Source organism: Pithys albifrons, chromosome 6, assembly GCF_047495875.1.
Source record: "Pithys albifrons albifrons isolate INPA30051 chromosome 6, PitAlb_v1, whole genome shotgun sequence".
In the NCBI taxonomy this organism is placed as follows: domain Eukaryota; kingdom Metazoa; phylum Chordata; class Aves; order Passeriformes; family Thamnophilidae; genus Pithys; species Pithys albifrons.
Genome location: NC_092463.1, coordinates 12,756,025 through 12,780,478, shown reverse-complemented (window position 1 = coordinate 12,780,478; position 24,454 = coordinate 12,756,025). Strand labels below are relative to the sequence as shown.

Sequence of the window (24,454 nt, the reverse complement as noted above, 5' to 3'; positions counted from 1 at the left end):
TGATGCCTGACCCCATCAGATCTTGGAAGCTCAGCAGGGTCAGGCCTGGTTAGCACTTGGATGGGAGACCTTCTGGGAATACCAGGGGCTTTAGGTTCTAGTCCTGAGGACTTCACTGTCACTGTCCAAGCTTGCTCGGCCATGGCAGATGAACCTGAGGAGTTAAAGGGTGGGGCCAGTTCTGCGCACGCTGTGCCTCACCTAAAAAATCCATATTGCAGGCTCGAAGGGCACGCCCACATGGGTAGAGCCCTTCCCAAATCTTCCATCATGAAGCCTGGCCATGATGATGATAAAGGTAGAGAAATACAGTGCTATGCCTTTAAACTGTTTCTGTAACTGTTGCTAGGCAAAATTGCCACGATTGTTCTCATTTGGGTTCTCTACTGGAGGCAACAGTTTGGTTTGGCTTTTTTTTTATTTGTTTTTAAGTAGAATTTAGCATCATTTTCATAATGATAAATCTTTCATTGAAGACCAAGAAACCAGTGTTGCCGATCTTGAATATCTGAAAGATGCGATTGGTATTTACAGCCCATTCCATTTGTTTTTCTGACAATGTCTTTGATTGCTTCTCTTTCAATGCACTACACATCCTTCTAAATTGAAATTGCCTTACAGAAATAGAAGGAAAATTACTTCAAACTAGACATTTGGTTTAACATTTTTATTTTAATTAAAAAAAACATTTAATTTTTTAAAAAATACATTTTTAATAAATTGATTCTTATATAATTTTTTTTTATTTCTGTGACCTTCCTTTTTGGTGGATAAGTAGCTGATAGGTCTCCAGTGGAAATCCTCAGATTTCAGAACTGCAGAGTTTTTTCTTAGAGTAATTAATAGCCAAATGTGCTAACACAGGCATGAGCTATGGTACATGCTTTAATTCAGCTCAGTTTTTCCTCTGGAAGGAGAGTGCCAGCAAGTAGACAGCAGGTCATTCTCTCTTTTTTTTTTTTTCAGGGACAGGTTTGAATGTGGTTTCTCTGTTGTACATTCTTGTTAGCATTTGGCATAACCCCTTGTGTTTCCTTTCCTGGCCTTTTCCCCTTTCCTGCAGTGACATGTGCCACCACATGGATCAGGGAGGGTGTGAGTAACTCCTCACACATTAAGTACTCATTCGCCTGCATTCTCCAGCAAACCTGAAGCACATGGAAAACACAAAAGATAGTACTCTGTTATCCATCCTGGGGCACACAGTATGCCCAAAGCCTTGTGATGCCTGGAGGGCATCTCCTTCTTGCCTGGGGCTGACTTCTCCAAGGAATTGTCTGCAGTTGGTCCCTGGAGTGTATAGGTTGGGATATGATGCCTCCTCCACGTGAGGATGGTATGGAGGGGTCTGCCTGCTGCCTTCCCATTGCTGCTTGCCAAAAGCACCACTCAGATTCTTTGCCTCTCCCAGGGTTGTCTCAGAAAGGAAACCACCTCCTGAACACCCCTGCAAGGTGCTGAAACGTGCTTTTAACCAGTGGGGGGAAACTCATCATACTCAGTTGGTAGGTGGAAACCTGAAATGGCTGAAAGTGCTTGCAGTGCTGCAGTGCAAAAAGTCTCTTCTCTCTTTCTGCTGTGCCCCCCAGCACAGTGCTAACACACTACCTCAGGGGAGTTAAAGTTTTGGAGGTTTTCTGTGTGTTGGAAGATCTGTGCTTGTACTACCATGGCTCTTTGGTGGGCTTTTTTTGTTTTGTTTTTTTTACATTTGCTCAGTGACTGTCATTCTACAGAAAATTAAAGCTGTTCATTACCCCAGACCGAAGCTGTATTTGCAGATTTATGTTGCCCTTCTCTGAAGAGACAGTGCTGCTTCTGCCAAATTAGCTGCAGCAGATCTATGACCTGGAGGCTGCTCTTCAGTAGGCTGGAATTAAACCATCCAACACACATCCAACATAAACACTGCTCCAATAAAGGAGCTCAGATAGAGGATACCGGGTGCCAAGTCTCCCTTGGGTTTTAAAGTGGTACCTAAGGTATATTTAGAAATCCCAGTGTTACCACTAAAAAGCAAATGAAACTGAAATAACAGAATTGTCCTTAATTTGTTTTCATTACTGCATGACAGACCTATCAATTCATGACTTTCAATTAGGTTTTCCACTTCTTATTGAATATAAATTGAAAGACTAAGGCATACTATTTCCTCTTTTCTTTTTCAGAATCATAATGTCCTTATATGTGCAGCATAACATTGTAATTGAAAAGGATAAAATAATTTTGACTGTTGTTTGCATGTAAAGCAAGTCTAACATGGGGATCATGCATAAATATACTGGTTTCATAGTTTACATAATAATTTAGGTCATATGACTCAATACAAGTATGTCCTATGGGCTATACTGGCTCTTGGTTAAGTGATGCTCTCTGCATCTCTGAACAAAGGAGGCACAGAGAGGGTCATGAATGGCTATCAGGTTGGCCAGTACCCTTAGAAATGAGCTGGGCAGCTTTGCTGTTGTGGAAACCCGAGTCTCCGCAGCTCAGCCTAAAGATACCATGTTACTCACCCTGTCTGTACCCTGATTATCTTGTGGTAACCCTGCTCAGCAGGAGGCATTCCTCTCTCTCCTGTCCCTTCGGTGCTGGCTCTTACACAGCTCCAGGCAGGGTCTCTAAAGGCACACTTCATGACCTGCATGATCATTAAAGCTTCACAGGTACAAACAGAGGCATAATTCTGCTTGAGAAGCACCGTAATATTAGTTTGGCACCTGGAATCTAACCTTATATCAAGCTGGGTTATGTCAAACTGTAAGTGATGGTACATATTTGTAACAACTGAAGTGGGTGATAGAACTGCAAATGTTTGTAAAATGTACAGATGAAAAAGTGAAGGCAAATGCAAGTCTACAAACCCCCTCTCATTCTCGCTGGCTATTCAGCCAGCCTTCTGCTTGCTGGGTCTTTAGTGTCATATCTGTACATAGGGACTGTGCCCTCATACTTTGATTTCAGAAAAGTTCCATCCTGGCAGAGCAGACTCACTTCTCAGAGATCTCCAAGGCTTTCCATCATATTCCCTTTTCCTTTGGTAGGTTTATACATGAACTAAATCAAAAGGTCACTGTTAATTCCTCCTGATAAAACCATGGTCTGCCTCCCTTCTCTGGAGTTGCAAGTGTTGCTGTAGCAAAGAAGGTACCACACCATTGCCACCTGCCTGTGCAGAGCCCTGTCCGTGGTTTCGGGTGCTCAGGGCAGAGGGACTCCATCCACTGAACTCCGTCTTTTGCATAATGTCTCTGGTCTAAGACAGGCACCGATAGATACATTTAAAACATGAGTCTCATTTTTGGCAAGTGATTGCCCTGTGGTGATGCTGAGTTTAAAAAGACTGATCCCCGAAACCTGTCTTGAAGGGGTGCTGGTAGAATAGAGTAGAATGGAATAGCACCAGTAAAATGGAATTTGCAACAAGCCCCTGTCTTTTCTGAACCTTATGCTCACCCAAATGTCTAGTTGACCCAGCTAGCAAAGCAGGGGTGGTACTGATGAAGGAAGGAATGGTGGGTCCCAGAGCCAGTTTTCTGAGTGTGGATGTGCAAGCTGCTGAGTGAGCACTATTCTGCCTGTTTTCTGTGGGGGTCTGTTAAAAACTTCAGTTTCTTGAGACTCCAAAATCAGAACTGGTCACTGAGCATGGCAGTACTGAGCACAGCAGTGTGCATGGAGGGACTAGCAGTCCTGCCTCAGGCATGGCACAGATCAAGAGCGCCTGTGTAGAAAGCAAGACAGAAAACCTGATTTATCAGCATGTTTTATTCTCATTTTTAAAATGGTGTGAACCTAGCTCTAACTGGCAGTGGAAGTGAGAGACAGAGCAATGAGGCATCTGGCTGTGCTGGCACACCAATTCATAGCTGTTGCTTTATTCTATTTTCCCTTTTCTCTTACTTTGAGGCAGGCAGGAGGAGTCCTGAAGAGTCAAAATGCCTCTATCCAGAAAAGATATGGGGAGGAATGGAAAAGCAGACAAATGATAAAGAGTCCCCTAGCTGTGTAACACCAAGCTGGAAGCTGGAAACCAGTCTCTGTGCAGGCTACTGCATCATCAAAGTGATGCAGGGAAATTTTGTTTTCACATCACATATTTCAGAGAAACATTTCCCAAGTCCATAGTCTGATTTCCAGCTGTGGTTGTGTTATCAAGTAAATAAGGACCATTGTTTGGGTGTTAAAAGCCAGTCAGCCTAAGCATGAGGAGACGAGACAGGCAGAGAAGACAGAAATATTGAAGAGGAAAGGTTCATGGCAAAAAATGCAGACAGTTCCTAGGAAAATGGTTTGTATTCTGTTTCCACTTTGGGGAGTTGGTTTCAGCAGACCAAATAACGCTGTAAGGTTGCTCGGTTGATAACACACCAATTATAAAGTTCACTGTGAGATGTCTTGCTGTGAGCTGACTGAAGGGTTCTCTATCAGTTTCAAGTTTGGTAAGCTCTTCGGGGTGTAGAGAGAAGCCAGCATGGATGTTATGGCAATTAATCGTTCAAAAGTTTTGTGTTGGTTTTGGGGTTCTTTAATTGACAATTTAATCATAATGGAACTTTGAATGCTAATTCCATATTCCTGTTGGTGCTGAGAAATGATTTCTGCATTTGAAAGAGGAATTTGCCTTTTGATCCCACCTGGCCGTGGCTGTTGGCATTACTGTGAAGGCTGGACTGCCTTTCACACTGGCCAAGGGGAAGATGAACTGCAGGTGATATGTTGTTCCTTCTTTGAAATCCTCCACCACCTCACCTCAGTCCTGAATTTGTCATCTTGGGAGATGGTGGAGACATAGAAGGTTCAGAAAGCAGGAAAGGCTTAGCAGGAAAGACAAGCTGACTTACTTCTGAAACTTTCCTCATTCTCTGTATCTTTTCTCTTGCCTGTTCTTTCTGTAATTTGTTGACTTGTGAGTGATTTTTTATTGTCTTTTTGTTTCCTGAAGCATTGCATTAGTTATGCAAAAGAACAGGTTAAAATATTTCAATGTAGTTATGGTAAACCAACGGTGCTGTTACAAAAAGCATGTTTTTGACACACAGGCTGTTGAACGCTCCCAGTCTGCATAATGGCTCAAGGGCTAAAGTATTATATTAAACTTTGGGTGGAAGGGTTATCTTCTGACGTCTGTCTGAGGTGCTGACGAAAATCCTACATGTTTTAAGCAGTGAAAAAATACCAGACAACTAGAAAGATGTTTTTGGAAAAAGTTTGTAATTTCCACTGTGAAGGAGAGGGCAGGATGTGGAATACAGGAACTATAAAGAACTTTCACCTGTATAAGGTGTGACTGTGTTTGCTGCTACTTACTAAGTGTACATTTGAAATCAAAGGAATTTATAGAGTCCTTTTTACTGATACTTCCATTTTTCATTGTGATTTAATGTTATTTAATGTTGACTTGGTTTCTTATTCTTAATCAACATTAACTTGAGGAAAACCCATTTCATACCCATTCTTTAAACTATTAGTGCTTTCCAGATTGGCAGAGTGAATTCAAATTTCCAGTATACAGCTCTGGAAATTTTACTGAAAATTTCTTTGCTTTAGATTTTTGATTTTTTTTTTCTCAGCAGTTTTTCACTTGTGGTATATTCCACACTGCTGGACACTGGCTCACTAGAAATAAAAAATGCTGCTTCGTAAAGTCCTAGACCCACTTCCTTTAGGGGCTCAGAGGTGTCTGTATTGTTTGTCATCTTACGGTGCAGTGGTCTCCAAAGTGAAATGTGTATGACATAATCCACTGCAGTATAGGAATAAGATACTAAAACTTCAGTAGTATATGTATGTAGTTTATAGGGAAATATATATTGAGGTGCATGAAGTTTTTTTCTGATAGGGATGTGTGGCCAAAACACTGGAGACCATTGTTTTAGTGACTGTAGCTCATCTGGAAGAAATATGGAAGAATCTTTGTCAAATCAGACTTGCAAAAGGTGTCACAAAATATGGTCTGCATGTTGTAGACACAGGTAATTTCATGGCAACCTGTGACCGTGACTTGCGAGGCTGCTGATCATCGTTCTCCATGCTGGCCCCAGTGCAGCCTTTGTGACTAATTTCCAGCATTTTTGTACTGTCAGGTTTTGTCATTACAAGGGATTGCTTTCATAAAGTTTAATGAAATCAGCAACAGGCTACATGTAGCCAAAATGTCTAAAATGTACTGCTTAACATGCTTTTAATAGAAATTTGGTCCTGGATGCTATTACTTACCAACATCAGCAGTAAAATGATACTGTATTTGGCAATAACATGATGCTGATTTTGAAGGGAACTCTGCATGCCATTATGGAGGCTTTGGTGGTTGTTGGCTGCGGATGGACAAGCTGGTGAGGGCAACAGGGGAGGTGACCAGTGATTCTTTGGGAGACCTTCCCTACCAACCTCTCTTTAGTTGGCTTTCCTAAGGAAATAAGGTTTATGCAGTAAGGAAAGAAGATTTGAGCAATTGCTTCACCTTTTTGTCTGCCCATCCTTTTCCTTATTTCTTTCATCTTCCCAATAGCTGACCAGCAAATTCAGAAGTATCAGTCTAGTTTGACAAAGGAATAAAAGTGACTGTTTTGTGAGACTCGCTGAGTGGATGGAGAGGAGAGTGATTCAATCTGGAGACCTTCACAAGATAAAGGCAGGACATGGTCAGTTTGACCAGCCATTTGCTGCCAACTTGCACGTGTTTAGTAGATGCGTAACTCCTGAGAAGTGGCACTCTATGGTGTTTCTGCATGGTAATGGGAAAGTCACAGGGGACATAAAATAGTCAAGAAAATAGTTTTAGAAGAGATAAGGTTGCTAGGAGAAAAAGGGTACAAAGTCATGGTAAAGCAAGAATACTTCTGCCATTATTTGACAAACGTTGCACACAAACAAGTCTCGTGCACAAATGTGCTCAGGGATCCTGTTTCAGTTTTGGCACTCAGAAAATGATTTTATCTGCAGGCAATAGGGAAAAATCTTTGCCAAGAAATAATGTAAGGAGGGAAGGGTGAAAGTAAGGGGCTGCTAGGATAATTTTTGTTTTAATAAGTAGGTAATTTTTGTTTTAATAAGTATTGGCGGTAGTTTTGGACAAAGAATTTGCATACTACACATCTCCATTCTCTAGCTCTTCTTGTGTTTACTTTGACTATAATAATCTGAAGATTATTCTTCTTGTTAAGGAACATCCTCCCACACTGATTACCACACGTAATAGCCTGTAGTATAGATTTTTGAGTTCAGTTTATTTACATTTAGTGCTTGCTTACCTTTTCCATGATGGAAAGCTATAAATAGTCAGATCTGCAGTGTTTACTTTTTATCAGAATGAAGTTACTTAATCTAAGTGGACATCATGATTCAGTTGTATAGCCTGTTGTTTGTGCTCAAGAATAATTTGTTATTCTTCCCAGCTGAGGCATATCTGTGAATATTGAGGCCACATTCATTGTCCAGCAGTGCAGACGCTGGATTTAAGATGGGGTTCCAAGAGCCCAGTATAATATACCTTGTTTTACTACCTGACCAATGACACACAGATGATATAAAAGCTAAGTTTCTGCTGCAGCTAGAATGGCTAATTGCTGTTGGAACTCCTTACACCAACTTCAGCAAGGATAGAACAGGTATTAAGTCATGCAAAACTATGTCAGCGTCCTGTAAAAGTTAGAGGGGATTATTGTAAGACATTAAAACTGAGGGAGGAATATGGATGCTTTACTGTTGTCACAGGAGAGAAAGCTTTCCCAGTGTGTGCACCACTGTGTGTTATATGGCAGTGAAAGGTGCAGTGATTTGACGTGACAAACTGATGACTGTGCCCCTTCTGCCTTCAGGGATCCTTCTGCAAGTTGAAATTACCCTGTGCCTGTAACTCAGCTATTAGTTCTAACCTGTCCTATTCCAAGAAACAAATATCAGAAACAAGATTACAAATAAGGCCAGGAGTTCATCTTGGTGTGAACCTAGTTCTTGTCCTTCTAGAACCTGCACAGCCTTCACTGTGAGCCCTGACTTTAAGGAATGGTATTTCTGTCTTAAAAAGTGCTTTCCCAATGAATATCAAATGTTCTCAGACTGGCAACCTGAACATCAGACAAGCACATGCCTTTAGAGAACTGCAAGAGATAAAAATACAGTTAAGTGTGATTTCTGATCATTTTTTGGTCAGCTGCTTCTCTTCCAGTCTCCTAAGCTGTGTTTACATGCCTTCTCTTCACTCCATCATCCCATACATCAGGAAAACTCCCTTATCTTCACACCTTCTAGGCTGTACCTCACCCACCATGTGCCTCTAAAAGGCTTATGATAGAAACGCTTTCATGGGTCATGGTGCCTACAAGATGATATAGAGGTGTCTCATGATACAAGGATCTTATTTATTTTGTTAAACATAATCTTTGAATTATGTTGCTTAATGATGGATAGTAAGTGCTGGTTTTGATTGAGAAGCTTCTAGTTTTCCTTTGGGACTATAGAGAAGTTACTATTTCTTGTTCAAATCCAAACTCCAGAAATTTATAAGACCACACCATAAATCAAGAGTTACCAAAAAAATAATGTATGCAGTTGAAATGACCACTGCCTACAGCTGCTGAAACCACTCATCATAATGTTTACTAAAGTCTAAGGAAAAATGCAAAGTGAAGGTGAAAACACACCAGCTGTGGAGCAGTGTTGGGGGATAGCGTATGCTTGGTTACATAATATGAGAATGTTTTTCAACTGATACCCCAAAGAAGTTTATATTGGCACTCAGACCATTTCTAATGACTCTTTAGATCAAGGGCATTGCTATGCTTCAACATAAAAAAACCCTGTGTGGAGAAGCTCAGTATACCTATTAAAGTCTTCAGTACAGAGGAGGGTTTGTGACATTCCAATTCTCAGCTTCTGGAAGAGACAGGAGATGGTATGCCTCATCTGAGGCTCCTGGTGGGAGCAGTAACTGAGCTTCACCTGCTGCTGGAGCAGCTGTAGGTGGTGTGGCTGGTTCTAAATATAGGCACAGATGTGCCTTCTGACTGCAGCAGGGAGATGCCTGTGCCAGTGGCTGCAGTGAGATTGCTGGCATGGAGGCTTAGAAGATACAGTCCTTGGTACCGCTGGCTGTCATGAAACAAGAAAATGTTTGTTTAATAAGGACTGTAAAATATCCCCAGCACTCAGGACTCTATTAAGTACTTTCATAATTTTGGGGGAACTTTTCCTGGCAGGCTTTGATCATATTAAATAGATTTCCTATGATATCATAATGCTCCATTTGTTATAAATGTGCTGATTTGCGGATGTGCAATTAGCTGACTCAAGCAAAAAAGCATTATAGATACCCTGTGTATGAAGTGGCAGTTTATTTCTCTCCATATGGTCTATAACTTGTTCCATGCTGCTTACCGTGGGGTCTGGGCTTACTGCCCATTGCTCATCACAGTTTACAGAGGGGAAAACTGAAGGCAGCCACAGAGTTAATTCTTTGCAATACAGTTATTTCCTTAAGGCAATACCTAAGCTGTTTGCATCAGCCAAAACAGTCCCCTTGAAAGCAGGTGAGTCCCAGCTGTTCACTCTGTGCAGTGAGGGTTAGAGGTGAAATTGGCTTAGCAAAGGGCACTGCATGAATTGAAAACCAGGGGCTTCCTGGAAGGTTAAAAAAGGGATCCACAAATACTGCATAACTCAGGTCCTTTAAAAGACCTTTTTTTCCCCTGCAAAATGTTTATTTATCACTCCTTGAATGTATCTATACCAAGGGTTAAATCTTGGCCCTCTTAAGTCCATGGGTAAACTTCCTTGGACCTCAGCCATGGTGAGATCTCATCCTAAAGTCATATTCTCAAGAAGACTCTCATTTGTAAAATATGCTCAGTGCAGGAACAATGGTTTTGCTGTCAAAGTGGCAGTTGGCACCTTACCTCACTGCACATTTTTGTCTCTTCTAATACTAAATAAGTATGTTCTGCTCTCATCTCTGGTATCTCTCTTGCTCCTTTCAAATGAATGAACCATGGAAAAAAAAAGACATTTGAGAGAGCAATAGCATATTTTAACATATAGGGTTAAACTTTCTGAGGACAAGGAATTTTTTTGTCTCATCAGCATGTTTAACAGTTGCAAATCTCAGTGCATGAGGAAATGTCTTACATTCAAAGACTATTAACAGCTGTGAAATTAGATTTGCAAATCTGAATATAGATATCTGCATATTTTATATGCTGTTGCATAGCATTTGTGCATTTATTCATGAAGTCATCTTGTAGTTCATGAAATTTGAGTGAACAGTTTCAGTGTGAATGTTCAGATTTCTTAATCTTGAGGTCATTAAATGAAAGACTTGCCATATGCAAATTTCGAATGTCATACAATGTAATATGCTTTTGGGGAGAAACACACAATTAAAAACAACAGAAATAAATTCATAAATAGTTATTTGGAAGGTGTGGAAATGCTTATTATGAAAGAATTGTTTTAATCATGTCTGCCTTCAAATAACTCTTAGGTAGGTACAGTTTTATACTATGATTGTGATTTTTTTTTAATAGTATACACAACACATTCTACATCACTTCCTTTCATTCTTAAAAACTATCTGGGTTTTCTATTTGGAGATGAGTTGTTTTGAGGGTGAGACACCTTTCTGGGTTCAGCCTATAGCTCTAACGGTTGAAAATATGTAACATTATTGTCTTATACAATTCACAATTCATCTGGTAATGAAACTCTCCAAAAGAAAGCAAATATACTTGGGTGTCTTTGGAACATGAAAGCCTAGTACATGGCCAGCAGACGTGTTGCTCAGAAACCTATGGGAATATTCACTTAATTGCAGCTAAAGCCTTGCTTCTGTGTTTAGGAATCCTGATCTGCTCTCGCAGATCTCAACACATGACTGAAATAATCTGTTTATCCAGCATATGGTCCTTTGTGAGGACTGGATAGAAGTCAGCTACTCGGTCTTATGTGTCATTTGTCACAGAGTGCTTTTTCCTTCTAAGTGCCCCCTTTCTAGTCCAGGGCCATGGAGGCATTTTAGCAATGCAAAGAGGTGATTAGAGGCACTTCTGCTGGAATGTATGCTGCAGTGCTTAATGAAATTAATTTGGCTTATCACAAGGGCATGGAGAGGCAGTGCTGGGCTTTGTCCTAGTCTCTGTCACTGTTTTCTGGGGTGACATTGGATGTGTCAATAGTGACCTACTCTTTGCTGTGCTTTTGACATGCAGAGAGCTAGCAGGAGCTGGGAGGAAGGCTGTGAGTTTTCAGATGTGCTTAAAGGTTTCTGTTCAGGAGAACCAAATATTTAAAACCAGGTTTTTCTAACTGATAGTATTATAGCTGATATTTGTGTGCAAGGAGAATCACACCTGCTTGGTTTAGCAGGAAAACTATTCTGACTACTAAGTGCTGTCTTCTTCCCTCCAGGAAGGGACCATATTTATCTCAGACACATGACATCAGAGAAATAAGATGGCTCCTCAGATCTCTGCTTAGTCTATTTTCCTAATCTTTCTGTCTAGAACAGTGGAACCACTGTGGCTAATATGGACAATTAGTGATTTGTGTCCATACTTATTTGGAGATGTGTTTTTCAGGTTATGTCCTTTGCTAATTCATGCAGTAAAGTACTATTTACACTGATAAACTCTACAATAATAGTCTAAGCAGTTTGTGAGCTATATAGAGGACTTGCCACTTGACTCAAATAATGTCAAATTTTAAATTCATGAAAAGCAAGACTTTTTTGAATGAAACAAGGTAATGCTCTAAATCCACACAGATCTCAATGCAGAAAAGTGTAGTGTCAGGAAAGTGCAGCCAAACTGAAATCCCAGGAAAGTGATAGTAAAATGCTTCATTAAACAAACAAACAAACAAAAAGAAAAAAAAACAAAGAAAAAGAGCAAAAAACCACAACAGAAAAAGCTGTGCTTAAATGTCAGTGAGAAGTTTATTTCTTGTTGATTTTCAAACTTCTCTCAACCATTGCAAGCTGAAACTACAGTCATAGGAGAGACTTTCTGCAGAGGAACTAGAAGCTGCAGCTGAACGGGCAATGCACTGCCAATCATGAGAGCAATCAGATTTTCACATCCATGTTTTTACTAGGTGCCATTTCACCAGTAGTTTCTGTAGCTCTTTCAGTTGAACCATGAAAGGAATCTCTTGTAACAGGAAAACCAGTGAAGGTGAAAAGCACTCTGCTCCTTTGCTCAGGTGGAGCAGTGTTTGCAGCCCTTGCTCCCCAGCAGAAACTGCACGGAAACGTTATGTAGCTGGTGTGCCTTGCCAAATTCAGCCTATTTCTTACACTCTTCTTGCTATATTAAACAGAGATCTAAAGTTATCCAAGTGTATGTTGCACTCTGAAACCACTGCAAGGATATCAGGAATTGTGTGATCTCCTCAGGACTGGTTTCCTCAGGGCGCTGCAGGTTTCGGTCTCATTAGTGGAGACTTCAGAGCCTCTGGTACTGACTCCCAGAGAAAGCCTGTGTGCCTCCATGGTAAAATCATGGGTTCTTGCTGAGTTTCCAGCAGTTCTTCAAGAGCTGAACAGCTCTGCAGTTTGTGGAGTGCTTTGGGGAGTTACCTGGTTGTCTGCATTCTGCTTGCCTCTGCTCCAGGTTGAGTTTGGGCAGGTGGCCAAAAGGCATCAAAGTAGGTGAGAAAGATAAAATTTTGTACTGTGATGTGCCAGTTAAAAGTATTGGGCTGGAGCTGTACCCCAGCCAGGCACCAGGATCGCAGGCTGCTGCAAGGTGACCGGGCCCATGGTACCACTGGGGCCCCTGGGTTTGGTTCTGCACTGTGTAAACGCCCATGCCATAAATGAATAATCACAATTTTTTTTCTAGGTCTGAGCTTTGTTTGCTTTTGCTTTTTCTTGGACAGTGAACCCATGTCTTGGGAAAATAAGCAAAAAGTTTTTCATATCCATGCCTCCAATGAGGCAACGACAGCGCATCTAATCTAAATCTATATTGTTTTACTTTTGTTCAGTAAAGTAGTTATAAGTAATAATACATTTCTTCTTTAAAGTCCCTTCCCCGCCCCTGCTTGTTACTTCCTGCCCTTCTGCTCTCTCAATAGTGCTTCCCTTTCCTGTTTTGGTTATAAGCCTTCATAGAGACTCCTGGCTGGTCTCCCTGCCAAATTTGTCTTCTGCTCAGGTGAAATAGACTATTTGGATTTAGGCACACGTGCCAGATTTGAGCATATACCCCTGCGGGATTTCCTGACCAGTCCTCCTCCATGGCAGGCACGTAAGTATCTTGGGACTGTGCTCATTGGCAGGGAATTTGTTGACCTGAGTTAATGTGACTGGATGGGAAGGAGAGCTCATATTGTGAAAAACACAGGTCTGTGTTTTGGTTATAGCCTTGTAGGATAATTTATAATTGTATAAAATGCTAATTAAGCCTTTATGGCAATGCTACATTAATATGCATCCCCTGGCAGTGAGGGAGAAGCTGACTTGATGAAGTGAGCGTCCTTCATTCCTGGTCTGCCTGCATCAGCTCCAGGGGAATTGTCACAAGTTTATTTGCATTTCTTCTGGGATTGAAGGGAAACCAAGGCTAAATGATGCCAGCTTTAATGAAAGACCTTAAGGCTGGTTTCCTGTATTTATTTATGAGTCTGTGTTTCCTGGTCATTAGTTATGATTATGATCTTTCAAAGCCTTTGTTTAAGGTATTGTTCTCCTGAAATAGGGGTACAGCTAGCCCATCAGTAAGAGCCTTCAGTCATGTATTTTCACTTGACAGTTCAGTTGAGGGTTTTGCATAATGTGTATTTTACAAGATTAGTTACTTCTCTTTTTTATTTCTGTAATTTTAGGGTAAAAGGAAATAGTTTATATTAATAGCAACCTGATCCAGTCAAGTTGCTTTTTGACTAATTGAGTTCATAGTGTTCTTCCAGGCCATTTACTTGACTAATTTTTAGGAACTTCTAAACATTTACTTGATATTTCTTTTTAGAAACTCCCAAAATATGTCTTCAAGGAGGTATGCAAAATCTGAAAGTGAACCACACTTCACTGCAGAAAGAAATGTCGCATGAATCAAAATATTAATGGAGCAGTGGAGTTTCTCCATTAGGAGACAGCAGTGACACTGCCTTGCTGGAAGTTGGAAGGGAGAGTTTCCCAGAGCACAGCATGGCTGTGGGAGTCTGGCTGCCCAGAAGCGATGGCACTTCTCTGAATCACACCACTTCCTCTGTAAAGTGCCTTTTGCAAAGCAGATCTCCTCAATCCCTTTTTAAGATGCTCAGTTAAGATACTGATGACTGGAGTTCCCCTTAGAGTAATTTGAGTTCTTATACTTCAGTTTGCAAAACCCACCAGTGGAGTGATGGGTTAAAAATAACAACACTGCATAGTTTAAAAATCTCAGCAACATAAACTAAGCAGATGTGCCAGCTTACAAGGGCATCAATCTGTGGCTGCTCTGCTGGCCCCAAATCTCTGCTGATTGGCAGATGTGGTATTTAAGTGCTGCGGCAGACACCGAGAGGTCAGGGCTCTCTGTGGACTTTGACTGGCAGTCCTGAGGACTGAGTTGTTCTGGACTGACAGTCAGGCCCAGGTGGAACATCTGTTCCACTGCTTTAACATTTTGCATACTGCATTTATTTTTTGTGTTTCTACTCAGTTCTCCTGTACTCAAGAGCACTGAGGGGTGACAGAAGGTTATGCAAGTTTCTCTAGTAATGCCAGGATTGCGTGCGTGTTCCCAAATTTAGCAACTCATCTGCCAAAGTCCTGGTGAGACCTTGGTGCCTCATAAACTCTCTCTTCTGGTTTCCAGCTGACCTGTTTGCATTGGATGTCTGCAGCAGATACTGGACATGCCAATTCCCACTGGGTATGCCAGTGTAATAGGGAAGAATTCAAAATGAATCTATCATTCCTAGTTGAGAGAAGAGTAATTCTTGAATTCTCTTCCTTGTGGAGGTGAACTGATGTTCATCTTACTCTTTAAAACATTGTAGGTACCAGTATTCCCATTTCCTGCTCTGTAAAGTATGTATTTGTCTTGCAGGTGTGTCATGACTAATTAACAGTGTCAATCTTCTTGAGAGCTGCTTATGAAGGAGGCTTCATTTTTTTACTATTTTCTTGTAATTATTTAATATTAAATTCTTTACATGCTGGAGTTTAACAGTGGAGAAAGGTGATGGTCAAGCACCTGCAGCAGATGCTCAGTGCAAAAGGTCCATCTCCCCCTGGTAGTGCAGCCAACTCCAGTATCAAAGGCAGATTTTCAATGTAAACATGCAGGATGAGCAAGAGACAAAAAATAACAGCTACTCTGAGAACTGAGCTTCACTTCAGGCTGACTGGGGCAAGACAGCACTCTTGAGTAGGTGTCTCTGCACAGGCAGCCAACCAGGAGTGAGTGAAAGTGGAGAACTTCTGACCGCTGGGTCCATGGGTTGGTTTTTAAGGGATGCCAGGAAATGGGGCTCAGAAAACAAATGGAAAACAAATGTGGCACCTCCATATTACATCTAAAAGTGTGACTGCTATTATTCTAAATATCTGCTATAAAATATTCAAGCATCTACATGTCAGTGAAGATAAAAGCACCTATGTGGTTGTGAGGCAGTTAAATTCTGTATTTTCTCTGTGAGGTCTTGCTGCATTGCTGAGGAAGTTGTTCAATACTTTGAGAGGAAGGAGGGTGAACGATGGTGACACCATCTGTGCTGCAAGTTTGGGTGAAGAGGGAAGTAGACATGGAAAAAGAAGTCCCAGAAGGAGTCACAAATATGACTGACATTGTGCTGGAGAATTGAGTCTTCCAATGAGAAATGGGGTCATAAGCAAAGCTGGCAGTGAACCTGTAGTGGGAAGGCTGGAGAGCCACTGCACTGCAGCAACTTCATCTGTCATGAGCTGAGATCTCACATACAGTCTATATGAGCCAGAATGACCTGATTGCTATGTGTTCAGAGGGTCTCTCAGGTTTTTTTGTTCTCTAAATCCGGTGGTCAAAGAGAAATGTCCACCTGTTTCAGATTACTACTGAAACACTTTCCCTGCACCCCAGTCATATTTGCATTTGTTGTAGTGAAAACAATTAAAATGTTCAGCAAGTTAAACCATTAGACTTTGAAGTAAGCTTTAAAATGCTGCAGAAACATGACTTGTAACTTACTAATTTTGAGGTTAACACAGATATGTACCTCACAGACCACACATCTATATATACAGGATTTTGGACTTAGCTGTTTGAGCTGACATTGAGAGTATTCTGTCGGCTTCTTAAATCAGTATCAGCAATTTCTTGCATGTCACGTTTAACCACACAAGTGTGACTTCCTTTGGCAAACTCAGTGAACAAGTAGAGTGAGATGTGTTAAATGGCTTGTGCTAAAGTTTTGTTTTCAAGTAGGATGAGCCTGGAACTAAGTAATATTAGCAATTTCTCACACCAATAAGAATGATTACATCAGTCCAAAATAATTTTTAAATTATTAATCATTTAAAGTTAGGGGGGCAGAAGTATGGGAGATGGAAATGAAAAATAAGGTAAATGTTTGTAAAAATAGCTATTTGCATTTCCTACGAATATCAGAAAAGAGCTTGTTTGAAGGTGAACAAATCCTAAACAACTTGAAACAAGATAGATCCATAACATGTTCAAAGCATGAGAGCTTGATTTCTATGAGGGAGCTTTCACAGTTGGCGCTAAGGGAGTGTCTGCCCCAAGGATACCATTGCATCTGTAAATATGAAGGATAGTGGAAGTCTCCAGGTCCACCTGGCATGCTGGGGTAGAGCCAACAATTAGATGTTTAATCCTGAAGTTAGCTGGTTGTGGATATATGTTACAATTTTTGTGAGCAGGATTTGGTGACCCTCCGAAAGCTGTCTGACATTGTCCTGGCTCTAGGAGAAAGCATTTAAACCTCTCCTGTTGCCCCTGGAGGGGTGACCTCTGGATGGGTTGGTGCTGGACAAGGTGTCCAGGGTAGAGGTGGGATAACCCTGTGCTGTGGCAGGCTCTGCACAGGGCAGCTGGTCAGAGGTGTCATCAGTGCCTCAGAACCATGCTCTGCAAAAGTTTTATTCCTGAGAAGATAACCTTGTAAGTAGAGAAGATGGGTCAGTGAAGGAGTACATTGCTGCTTGGCCACTTGTCTCAGTCTGGGACAAGAGGGAAAAGCCTCGGATACCCTTCAGGCCCAAAGACTTGTCTCCAGATATTACGGTTTGCTCTCTTTTTTTCTTACTTATTCTCTGTGACAGGTCTTTTGTGGCTCCAACCTTAGATTTTAGCTTGTATATTTGGATAACCCACTGGTCGAGGCAGAGTGAAGCAGTACTTTTCTCTGATCCATGGCTCCTCCATTATCAAACTCCACAGTAATTTCTGTAATTTGGTCCCCCCCACCCCTATGTGTCTTCCTCCTATTTAATTATTGGCAGTCAGCCAAGTAATGTCAAGCCACACCACTAAGTCTCGTGATAATTCACAAAGAATACAGATATTTTCACAAATATTCCCTGTGTTCTTTTCTATACTCCTTTGTGGCTCTTTCTTGGGTGTAGATCTTACTAATTGTACATTTACTAAAAGCCATGAAGAAAGGACTGCATTTTTCAAGTTCTGCACAGATGGAAGAGGAGAAGAGTATTATTTCAGGATGAAGGCACCTTCACTCCAGCACTGTCTTGAAGTGCAGCCTCATCGCTACACCTGACTGCTCTCCCCAAATCCTGTAGGACCTTAACTGGTACCATGATTTACATTTAAAGTAATGTACTCCACAAATAATAGAGAGATTCTCACTGACCTTTATAAGATAAGTGTTTTCTGGGCTGTGTTCAGGGAAGTCTCTTAAAGCAGCAGTGGGACAGTTGTGGCTTTTATATGTAGGAAGAGTAAAAAGTCTTCAGGGTAAGGAGTTACATCTCCATTTAGGGTGAGACAGCAGGCTAGCAGTAGGTCCCTGGGGGCATTTTGAATGGTGAAAGATTGATGAAGTGCTTTGCAGGAAAGGATTTCCCTTGTGCTGTACTTGTTTTGTGTTTCTTTCTGTTATTTCACTGGATGACAGATAACAGGCTTAATCCTGTCTTCATTTAAATGAATGATGAAAATCTTCCATTCACTGCAGAAGAGCAGGGATTGAGTTTGATGTGTTGCTGCTTCATGTTACAGTAACAATTGGTTGTATTGCGTTAAATATTGTTCCTGACGTCTATATCCGTGTTTCAGTCGTGGGGCAGTAGCAAGTTCTTTGCTTCTGATTTTAGTGGCAGCAAAAACTGAAAGCAAAGTTGCCATGTCTACTGGACTCTGGATATGGCACCATGTTAAGGCTCTTGTGTCTGTATGGTTAGGTGTATTCTCTTTGTTGTAAGTAAGGATAATTTAATTAATATTGACCGATTAAGGAACTCATGGTAGTTATGGGTTCCAAAATTCACCTGAAATGGAAACAACACTGGGTCCAGGGCTTGCTCTGATGAAACTAATGTGTTCTTGCTTCAGTGTACAGTGAGGCTTGAGGGCAAGGACATGGTGTCACACTGGCTGAGTGTGACTCTCCCAGGGACAAAGGTTTCTGGGAGCCCATAGTCTCACTGGGCAGGGGTTTGTTGTGTCCTAGACAGCTGATGCTCCCCCCAGCTCTGGAGTTGGAACCTCATAGCACAAGACAGGTGGTCACCGTTCAGCCTCAGCACCGCCCGGGCAACTATTTTTGGCCATTTTACTTCCATATGACAAAGCTAATCCAGTGTACCTGCCTTTTGGCTGCTATATTTCTCTCTCATTGTCCCCATCTGTGAATCCAAGGCAGACTGAGTATCCCCAGGCAGGTCTGGAGGATGCAGGCAATGCTGCCACTGCTGTCAGGCTGCAACTCTTGCACCAGTTGGAGGATTAGGTAGGCTGGAGCGAGCTCAAATCCCTCAGCTGCTGGTGTCAGATATGGGGGAGCTGCCACAAGACATTAACTTACCTTAAACAAAAGGAGGGAGAGGTATTTGCTGGGTAAGTACATCAACAAAGGCGCAGCTGTTCTTCAGGTATCTCGCATAACAAAGCAACAGCAACTGGTGGGTGAGCTGGATTTTGTAAATCCTGAAGAATATGAATAAAATAACATTTAGTATTTCTCATCTGAATATATTGCTCCAATAACAGAATCTAGCTGTTTCCATGCTATGTAATAAAAATACAATTTATCCTGAAGTTTCTTACTTTGTTCTTTATGGAGATGTCTGCCAGCATCATTGCTCCCTCTGTAAAAGGCTGTGGGGAGTTTTCAGGTTCTTATCCATAGCCTGGAGTAGGTCTGTGGGCTACCTGGAGGCTATATGAAATGACTGATAAAACAAGCCACTAAAGTCAGAGACTTTACACTTTGGTGTACCATAGGGGATACATCTGCCTTGGAAATCTCTTTGAGACCCACAAATAAGAAAAGATTGAAAATTGCTGCTGTAATCTACCCAGATCCTCTTAATACTTGCAGTAACGTGCTCCCTTTCATTAAAATGATGACAGTGATGGGATTCAGTGGGTTTGGGTGTGCAGCAGTTGGTATAATTGACAAGTGGTGTAATTTGGCATGGATGGCAGTGCAGCAATATGGTTTATCATCACCCAGAAGCTTCTCCTTTATTTATGTGTGTGTGCTAGGAAGGTAAAACCAAACAAAGAAGGGAGGAAAAAAGGATTTGTGTGCAAAGCAGATTACTGCTTGGTATTGCATTGTCAAAAATTATTTAATATAGTTTGGGCTCAGGAAGGGAGGTATATATACATATATAGATATGTCTAAAGTTAAGAGGACACTCATGAATGTAAAAGATTTTCAAGGCATTTATCCTACTATTTTTGTTTAGGTCTAAGATGCACAATTTGAAAATCCATGTTACATTTAAAGATCTCATATCTTCAAAATTTGCAGAATTCATTTTTTTCTTTGTACAAGGAGCTCTTATTTCCTCTGGTATAAGAGAAGTGACTGGGAAGTCAAGCTAATTGAAATACTGGTCTGTATTGACATGTCACCTCAACAGCATTTGCCAGTGGCATTTATTGCTCATGAAGGGTATGATTCCAGTGTATTAGTCAGGATATGTAAGTAAGAGGGAAAGTACAAAGAAGTTTCTGTGAATCTAAAGGAGAAAAATCGTTACTAATGGTATACAACATATATGTACTTTAATTCTGGAATGCGGACATTTGGGGATTCCCCTTTCACACTTTCTTTGCTACTAGGATGAAGAAAGAAAGAGTTCCTGTGTGTTTTGCGCCATGTATTCTGGGACCTCTAAGTGCGTCAGCAGGTCTGGGTATTAGGCGTCAGATGGATTAACTTAATTGATTTCTTCAGTTTACCTTATGTGGCTTTTGGTTCAAGGTCTGCTTGCTTCCAGTTTTAAATGTATAACTCAGCTGTGGATGTCACGTTTGTTTTGTCAGTAAGCTGTAAAATATTGGTAGGTTTTCATGCAAATGTGAAAGGCTTCACTTGCCAATAGGTACATAAAATAAATGGAGCATTCATACTGTTGGACAGTTTTCATAACATTTATGTGATGCAAGTTATTTCTCAGGGCTTAATGTTTTATATAAAATAGATTATCAGTTCAAAACAGCAGCATACAGGAGGGTTTTTAAGTCTATGAACACATACATGTCAGCTTTAATTTAACAGATCACAGTCAAAGGATTAGCAGATCTCTTATAAAACATATGTTGTAAGTAGTTCTGATAATTTATTTTTGGTTTCTTTTCCTTTAGAAGTTTTCAGTAATAAGCAGCAAATTCACTCTTTTTTTTCCCTGATTTTTTATTTTTTTGGTCTCCAGTGAACAGAGTATTTGCCAAGCCCGAGCTTCAGTTATGGTCTATGACGATACCAGTAAGAAATGGGTGCCAATCAAACCTGGACAGCAGGGATTCAGCAGAATCAACATATACCACAACACGGCCACGAACACCTTCAGGGTAGTTGGAGTTAAACTACAGGATCAACAAGTGAGTAACTGTACTGAGTTTCCTGTAAATTAACCTTTGATCTCATTTGGTAACCTCAGTTGTACACCTAATGCAACGTTTCCTGCTCCCTGCAAGGTGCCTATAAGTTTGTTTACTCCAGTCGTTCAGATTTTGCAGAATTTTTTGCACACAAAATGTATCATAAGTTATTACTCCTTGTCTCTAAAAAGGAACTTTTGGTAGATGCCAGAGAGATTTTAATGTAATTCCTCCCCTTCCATTTTTTTTGTGAAATGAGTCTTATTTCACTCTGCAGGTTTTGCTCTCAGCTCCCCCCATATTAATTTTTACTTGTTTTTAGTACTGTATTAAAAATAAAAATAGAACTCAATTGTTCTGCACTGCTGTCTCACAAAGTTTGATTGTTACATTACCGTGCTAAGTAATTAGTTCCTTGTAATGCACTTTAAAATCCTAGGTGCACACTGTGATCTGATTTACAGCAGCCTAATTCTGCAGGACCTCTCTGGGTATTAAAGGAGTTATATGGGATTTAGATTATCAGAACTGGGATCAGGCCCCAGTCTGATCAGCCACCAAGGCACGGCACTCAGCCCAGGGCTGCCACGGCGTGGCGCTGGGCAGCCTGGCGTGCGCTGTGCTGGGCAGGGCATGCTGCCAGAAACTCCCTACCCAAATGTCTCAGTTAGACCCTAAACTAAGGTTTACTTGGGTGGAGTAGCAGTGCAGTACCGTAGTTCCATCTACATTTTAGAGCAGAAATTTCAGAGCTGGAGGCTCCCTCTGTGTGTTGGTGGGAGGGTGGTACAGTGGTGGCAGCCCAGCCTTTCTGGGCTGCCCACCTCTTGTGCTGTCCTGGAGCCCTTTGCCTGGCAGAAGAATCAGGAAAAAGTGGGCAATTGATTGCCTGTTGGTTCAGAGAGTGGCTTTGCCTCCTGGGAAGGTGAGGTGAGCACTGCTGCCGGTGTGAGATGGGCAGGGGCAGCGCAAGTCAAGCCAAGCCAAGCCAAGTCAAGCCAGCCTGGAAAGCTGAGGTGAGGGCATGTCTCAGCTGCCACAAATGTTGAATTGATTGATCTGCTTGTGGCAATGCAGATAATCTTTCTCAGTTGTCGGCTGTGATGACGTTTGGGCCAAAATGGAAAAGTTAATCAGGTTGCTTACTTGAAGTGGTAATGACTTTGCTGCACTGTCCATATACAGAGTCATCGCTCTGAGAAAGGAAAAGCAGAACAGAAATAGGTGGGGTTTGAGCAGATCGATTTTCAGCTCCTTGCAGTGCACTTTTGAAACATCTGCCAAAAGTTTTGCAGCTGCTTTTATCACTCTCAGTAGTGCAAAGGCAATATATTCATTCCATCAGTTGCATTCAAAAATAGAAAATATTTTCAAAAATAAATGAAATACAATGGCTTTTTAGTCAGCTGTGAAAGCCAGTACTGCTTTGTACCAGGCTATGCTAGCTGTTTGTTTTACAAGGCCAGCAGCTGAATGTTTTCATGTGACTACAGTCTAAGATGGGACTGAATAATGGTGTGTAAAACGAGCAGAAGTCATAAAGTCAACATGTATATGTAAGGGAGAGTACGTACCAGAGGTCTGTCTTAATCAGAATATACAATTTAAAGAGTAGAACAGAGTAAAAAGTCAAATCTTGAGCTGCACTTTAAACATTGCGTTAACTGTAACATTCTATTTGCTTGCAAATGTTCCAGCTTATGAAGAGGCTGCATGCTTTCTAAACATCATCTCAGTTCAGAAGGAAGCAGGTAGAAGAATATACTTTTCTAAAGACTAAAAAACCTCCCTCAAAAAGAGTGTTGGTTATTACCTTAGTCACACAAAACTGTCTAAAACAAAGTGTTCACCTTAAATACGATTGCAAAAATTCAATATTATGAATAAAATATATTCAAGACAGTGTGTAGCATAGCAGTATTCAAAGGAACACTGAAAGTCTCAAGATTAGAATTTAATATGTTTTATATGAATCTTACATAGAATCATAACCTTGCTAGACTTACTAAGTGTTTGCATTCAATGAGAACAAAAATGATTTTCAGTTAAAGTTTTTCTCTGTACAAGCCATTTCATGCTTGCTCTCAGGTTGTGTTAAATCTCATTGAAATTGAGGTTTTAGTAAAAGCTGTTGATTTGCCAGAAAAAGCATATTTATCTGAAAAGGACCAATTTTCAGCTAGCAAGTGATTTGGCATATAATGAAGCTAATGAAGCTACACAGATTTCCAAAAATTGAGAAACTAGTTTAAAATAGACAACACAACACAGTACTGTAGAGGAACAATTTTAACTTTTATTACATACTGTTTGGCAAGACACAGACTAATCTTCATGGCTTCACCCCTGCAGGCCTTCAACATTTCCCTTTTAATTCTTGTTGGTTTATATTACCCCTCTAATGACAGCTCTCATTAATTTTCATCCTATTTTTTGTTTTTCATGTATCTTCTTCTGTAGACTCCTTTTCTTGTCTTTGTCTAGCTACCTTTCTGTTTTCTAGCCCTTTTTTGGTGCGTGTGTTGGAATTTATGGCACTGTCTTCTCATTCTACTCACCTTATCTGTGTTTATCTCCTTCTGCAGCTAACAGTGTCTAAAAAGTTCACTGCAAAGAGATAATGGTTTTTAGAGCAGCACAACTGGAGCACTGTTCTCACCACCAGGAAGTGGTCACCAGCTTTCTTTTTCCCCTCTGTGTCTGCGTGACGTGCTCATCGCATGCTTGCACATAGCAGCAGTGCTGGGTTGCAGACCAGCAGTACATGAATTCCCCTTTCTGCTCTGCACAGAGGTGCATGTTTGCACAGACTCATGCTGGTGTGAGTGTAACCTTCAGAAAACCAAAAGTAGACTCTTGAAGCTTGGAAGTAGCCACAGAGGCCGGAACTAGTTTGAAGCTAAGGCCAGATCAGTATTACAATTGCTTAACATCATGAGTTTTGATGTTTCCTTGCAGCCTTCATCTTGGACTCAAGACCTCATAGAAGTCTTTTCCAGCCTCAACAGTTCTATGATTCTTGAAGCCCAAGACCTGCAAGCACACAGTTTGCACCTGTGTTGCAACTTGGCAGTTGTCATGTGGCTTGTTTGTAATGGTGACATGAGGGAGCGTCAGTCACCATGAAAGATGTTCACGAAGCTAAAAATGGACAAGTGGTCTATTTTTATGGCTTAGCTGAAAAGCTTTAGCTCCCCAGACCAGAGACCTGATCAAATGAAAGTTTATGACTTTACATCAAGTGAGGTCATCTCAGTGTGATCTCATCACCCAAAGGCACATGTTGAACAACCAGGCAGGGAGGAGGGTGCAAGTCAAAAGTGAATCACATTTCCTGAAGGGTTGGTGTGTTGGTGTGGCTGAAAAGTGAACATAGAAACAGGGCCTTGGGGAAGGTGGGACATTTTACATGTGAGCCCAAAGCAAAATCGAAACAGGGATGACATTCTTGGGCTATAAGC

At 41.1% G+C, this 24,454-nt stretch overlaps 1 protein-coding gene across 7 annotated transcripts in view; it reads left to right on the top strand.

Annotated features, from left to right (window-relative positions):
* Positions 1–24,454, top strand: part of EVL (Enah/Vasp-like) — a 149,432-nt gene that overhangs the window by 56,699 nt on the left and 68,279 nt on the right. For 6 of the 7 annotated variants that reach the window (XM_071557524.1, XM_071557525.1, XM_071557529.1 and 3 more), the window contains exon 2: positions 20,825–20,993. In XM_071557524.1, coding sequence (XP_071413625.1) covers positions 20,825–20,993 — 169 coding nt within the window. Of the gene's footprint in view, positions 1–13,094; positions 13,245–20,824; positions 20,994–24,454 lie in introns of those variants that run through there. The other variant, XM_071557523.1, reaches the window with a different exon arrangement.